Source organism: Microtus oregoni, unplaced genomic scaffold, assembly GCF_018167655.1.
Source record: "Microtus oregoni isolate MIOR12 unplaced genomic scaffold, Mior012 000001F_ref0000356, whole genome shotgun sequence".
Taxonomy (NCBI): Eukaryota; Metazoa; Chordata; class Mammalia; order Rodentia; family Cricetidae; genus Microtus; species Microtus oregoni.
In genome coordinates, this window is record NW_024543060.1 from 64,064,945 (window position 1) to 64,069,571 (window position 4,627).

The 4,627-nt window shown below is 46.5% G+C and overlaps 1 protein-coding gene across 2 annotated transcripts; it reads left to right on the plus strand.

Annotated features, from left to right (window-relative positions):
• Positions 1-234: 234 nt before the first annotated feature.
• On the plus strand, positions 235-4,315 carry LOC121460446 (retinol dehydrogenase 16-like). Of its 2 annotated transcripts, none has more exons than XM_041670860.1 (4): positions 235-547; positions 1,565-1,823; positions 3,328-3,499; positions 4,029-4,315. In XM_041670860.1, exons 1-4 carry the CDS (start codon positions 235-237, stop codon positions 4,203-4,205), a joined length of 921 nt encoding a protein of 306 aa, XP_041526794.1. In that variant the 3' UTR covers positions 4,206-4,315. The 2 variants fall into 2 exon arrangements, with proteins under 2 accessions (XP_041526794.1, XP_041526788.1); XM_041670854.1 differs by having other exon boundaries at positions 3,328-3,491; positions 3,985-4,315.
• The last annotated feature ends 312 nt before the right edge of the window (positions 4,316-4,627 follow it).

Sequence of the window (4,627 nt, forward strand, 5' to 3'; positions counted from 1 at the left end):
GTAAAGAAATGCCAAAGGCCATTATATATCATAAGACCAAACAGGTGAGAGAGCAGAGAAGTGGGGCATGAATAAATACCAAGATAGGCAGTGGACAGAGAACCAAGTGTGGACTTCCTGCTAGAAGCCTGCATTCCTCTGTGTCTCCTGAGTGCTGTTTGCTTACTTTGTCCTCTGTGAATAGAGGCCGGGTTCACTCTGTCCCAGACTGTCTGTGCCTGTCCTTTGAAAGCCATGTGGCTCTACCTGATGACCCCTGTGGGCCTTTACTACCTTCTGCGTTGGTACCGTGAGAAGCAGGTGGTGAGCAATCTCCAAGACAAGCATGTCTTCATCACGGGCTGTGACTCGGGATTTGGGAACCTGCTGGCCAGACAGCTGGACAGGAGAGGCATGAGGGTTCTGGCTGCATGTCTGACGGAAAAGGGAGCCACGGAGCTGAGGAACAAGACATCAGACAGGCTGGAGACAGTGATCCTTGATGTCACCAAGACAGAGAGTATTGTGGCAGCCACTCAGTGGGTGAAGGAGCGTGTTGGGAACAGAGGTACCATTGAAATCCCTGTCTGTGTTTGTTGGTTTGACTTGTGTGTGAAGGGGACTGCCGGTTTCTCCCTTGGAAGAAGCTTTATGTGGGTTGGGGCACTTGAAGTACCAGAGCCTTCTCCTCTCTCCTTAACATCACCTGAGTACTTTCTCTCTCTCCAGCCCCTACCTGCTGTTTCTGTCTCTCTGGTCTTGGTAAGAAGGTACCCTTTGAAGGATTTACCGTCTCACCTTCCTGTCTGTGCTCTGTCCCCTTCTCTATGTAGACAATCAAGAATGCTGGATGCTTAGAGCAGGGTCCCTTACTGGAGCAGAGGATGGGACTAGTCCCTGGGCTATTTGTACAGGTTATTTGGGGCCACACTTGGGTAGAGCTCATGGGTTAGCACTGTACTTGCTCTTACTGGGCACCTGCCATCCTCTGTGAATGGAGACAAGACTTCTCCTCATTAAAGGAGCCTGGAGCCTCAGAGCTGGGGTTCCCAGCCATGATGATACCATGCTGCTGTTGGACAATGGTCTTTTATCCTGTCACTTATCCTACTTTTAATAAAACGCGGATTGGACAGTAGCCAGGAAGGAAGTGTAGGCAGGGCAATCAGGCAGGAAGTGGTGGCCGGGCCATGAGAACAGGAGAATTCTGGGAAGAGGAAAGGTCACTTGCAGCCATCACTCAGATGCAGAGGAAGCAAGATGAGAAAGCCTCACTGATAGCAGGGATCAAGCTGTGTGGCTACCACAGACAAGAATTATCGGCTAATATAAGTTCAGGAGGTAATATTAGCTTGAGCTAATAGGCTAACCATTTTATATTTAATCTGGGCTTTTGTGTGTTTTTTTGGGGACTAAATGGCTGTGGGACCTGGTGGTACAGAAACCTCTGTCAACACCATGCTGATCTTCACTGTGTCCTAATCTCCAGTAAACACATGTCTAAGCTGTCTTATCTTGTTGACTGTGCATTTCATCCATAACTATACCTGTGCTGTGTGACTCTCTCTCTTCCCACTGTCCCCAGGACTCTGGGGCCTGGTCAACAATGCTGGCATCTCCTTTCCCTCGGGGCCCAATGAATGGATGAACAAAGAGGATTTTGCAAAGATACTGGATGTGAACCTGTTGGGCGTGATTGAGGTGACTCTGAGCATGCTGCCCTTAGTGAGGAAGGCAAAAGGCCGAGTGGTCAACGTTTCCAGCATCTTGGGTCGAATATCTATAGTTGGTGGTGGTTACTGCATCTCCAAGTATGGTGTAGAAGCCTTCTCCGATTCCCTCAGGTAATGACAGGGATGTGGGTATCTGAAAGAATCATTGGAATAAGGTTTTATTTAATCAAGACCATTAGAAGGTCATCATGAAGAGGACACGCTCAGGTTTTCAGGTTCTATAACTGTCTCTTTGTGGAGGGAGGTGATCATTCTCCAGAAATACATTGCTATGTGTTACTAGAAGGGCAGGGCTGAGACAGTCTTCCTTCCTTCCTTTCTTTCTTTCTTTCTTTCTTTCTTTCTTTCTTTCTTTCTAACACGGTCTATGTAACTTTGACCTGCCTAGCTGGCCTCAAACTCATACAGATCTATCTCCTGCGGATTGGAATTAAAGGATTCTGTCAAGATGAAAGTTCTGTGCCAGCATTCTGCCAAGTTCAGTTAATTGTATCTTGCTTGGAGCTGGAAACATGACTCAGTGGCTAAGGGCACTGGCTCTAGAGGATCCAGGTTCAATTCCCAGGATCTGACCCCAAAATCTGACCCCCTCACACAGACACATATGCAGGAAAAACATCAATGCACATAAAAATGCAATATCCTACTGTAGCAGAAGGCGAACATAGGGAATATTTTTTGAGGCATAGTCAGACATGTGATATTTTGAGAAGAGTCCAGACTCTTGACTTTTAGTGATGAGGAGGTCCTTGGGGTGGGCTGAGCATCTCATTCAGTTCATATCGTAGTTTCTACATTCTTATTATAGTCTCTGATCAACTCAATATAGAATCACAAGAAGGCTTTCCTCCAGACCTTAAAAACTCTGACAACTGAGAAACTGAAACAGGAGAGAAAGACTGTGGCCATCTTAGCAGTGAGCAGAGCAGTTATCAGACTTAGGGTCCTAGAGCAAGAAGCCAAGCGGGAAACTAGCAGCCTGGTGAGGAGGCCTGTTGGGGAAAAGGTGCTGCTGGCAGCTACTCGACCAAAGGATAAGTCATATGATACAGGCAGAAGGCTGAGTCAGTGGGCACATGCAGGCATGTAGGGAGCATGAGAACCACTGACAAGAATGTACTTCATAATGTTCACGAGGCAAATTGGAAGAGAGTGAATCAGGGGAGCCCTGTGTGCCATGCAGCCTGTCAATGGTAGAGAATGGGGGCATGGTAAATGTGATAGGCACTAAGAAAGCGGCCAGAGAGTGTTTCCAGGAAGATGCCTGCAGGAGCCATGGGCCATCTGGACTGAAACAATTTAGGGAAGGTTCAAACCCAAGAGTGAAGAGGGGGTGCCTTGGGTAATGGTAACCTTTTGCACCTGGAACGTACAGACAGGTCGTACCTGGAGTCTAGTTCTAGTCCAGAGGGCTACATGCACCAAATACTTTGGGTGATATTTAAAGCGCTGAGGCATTGCCCTCCCCATGAGTTTCATCCCCATCTGCTACACAACACCTGTCTGAAGATTGTGGCCTCTACTCAACACAGGCTCATGTTGTCATGTGACTGTACTCTGATTCTGTGTGACAACAGAAAGTTGTCTGAACTCTTGACATCTCTCTATCTTGCAGGAGGGAGCTCTGCTATTTTGGAGTTAAGGTGGCCATTATAGAGCCCGGTTTCTTTCAGACTGCTATTTCCAGTAGTGACGGGCATTTTTCACATGTCAAGATGCTGTGGGAGCAGGCAAGCTCAGAAGTCAAAGAGTTCTATGACAAGAAGTTTTTATTATCCTGTGAGTGGGTTTTTGGGACCAAAGAAAACAAGTCTAGAATTCTGAGTCTCCTGTTAGTGTTGATGGCAGTTACCCTAAGGTGTTTCTTCTTAAAATGAGCATGATTAGCCTCTGTTTCCTTGGTACAGGGTGGGTATTTCTCCACATAAAGAGATCCTGGCTTCTAGAATGTAAGGTGTTGTTTCATTTAAATCCCTTATTATTATGACATGAAAGTGAAGCCGGAGTCACGAAACAGTGACTTTCCATGAGCTTGGGCTTGTTTCCACTCTTGCAGGGACGAGAGAGTTCTCTGAACAGAGATCCAGGTAGAGCATGTGTGCGGTTCCTCCTTGAAGCTGGGCTGTGTCCTCCTGATGACCTGGGACAGGCTAGGCTTGGGCATGGCTTCAGATGTGGGCGACTTGGGTTCTAGTGAGGCTTTCTTCCATGTTGGTCTAGAGCAGGAATGTTAGAAGTAATCACTCCCTGAATCCTTTCTCCTTTTGCATAGATCTGAGACAACTAAAGATACTCTTACGAAAAACGTGCACAGAGGACCTTTCCTTGGTGACAGACTGCATGGAGCATGCGCTGACTTCCCGTCACCCGCGGACCCGATACTCAGCTGGTTGGGATGCCAAGCTCATCTATATTCCTTTGAGCTACCTGCCTACCTGTCTTTCGGATGCCTTCTTCTACAGGACCTCCATGAAGCCTGAAAAAGCTCTGTGAAGCCTGCATCTGTTTCAGTAGTTGGGGGACATAAGAGTGCAGTGTGAGGGAGACGATCCTCAAGAGAAGGCAGATGTGGGGCTCCGGACAAACTTGTCATTGGGAGGGAGATCCACAGGTGCCTGACTTGTCTTCCTTTGGTATGACCATGGAGAACATAGAGCCACAGGGAAAGCTTCTATGTTTAAATAATGACTTTAATCTTGATAAAAATAAAAAAGTGATCTTCCATGTACTCGGGTCATTCATTTTACTTATTTTAATTTAAATTTTTTTGTCTATCTTCATGTGTGTCAATATTGCATATGTGTAGGAATACCCATGGAGTCCAGATTATTAATTTTACTGAACATGGAGTTACAGTCTGTTGTGAATTACCTAACTGTGGAGTTTAACACAATTTAGGTCTTCTAATCTATCAC

What these genes read in the sequence shown, in the direction of transcription:
- LOC121460446 (XM_041670854.1), top strand. Translation starts at nt 235, where the DNA reads ATGTGGCTCTACCTGATGACCCCTGTGGGCCTTTACTACCTTCTGCGT. An exon ending in GCCTTCTCCGATTCCCTCAG is followed by an intron (nt 1,824 to 3,327) that starts GTAATGACAGGG and finishes TCTATCTTGCAG; the next exon opens with GAGGGAGCTCTGCTATTTTG. An exon ending in CAAGAAGTTTTTATTATCCT is followed by an intron (nt 3,492 to 3,984) that starts GTGAGTGGGTTT and finishes CCTTTTGCATAG; the next exon opens with ATCTGAGACAACTAAAGATA.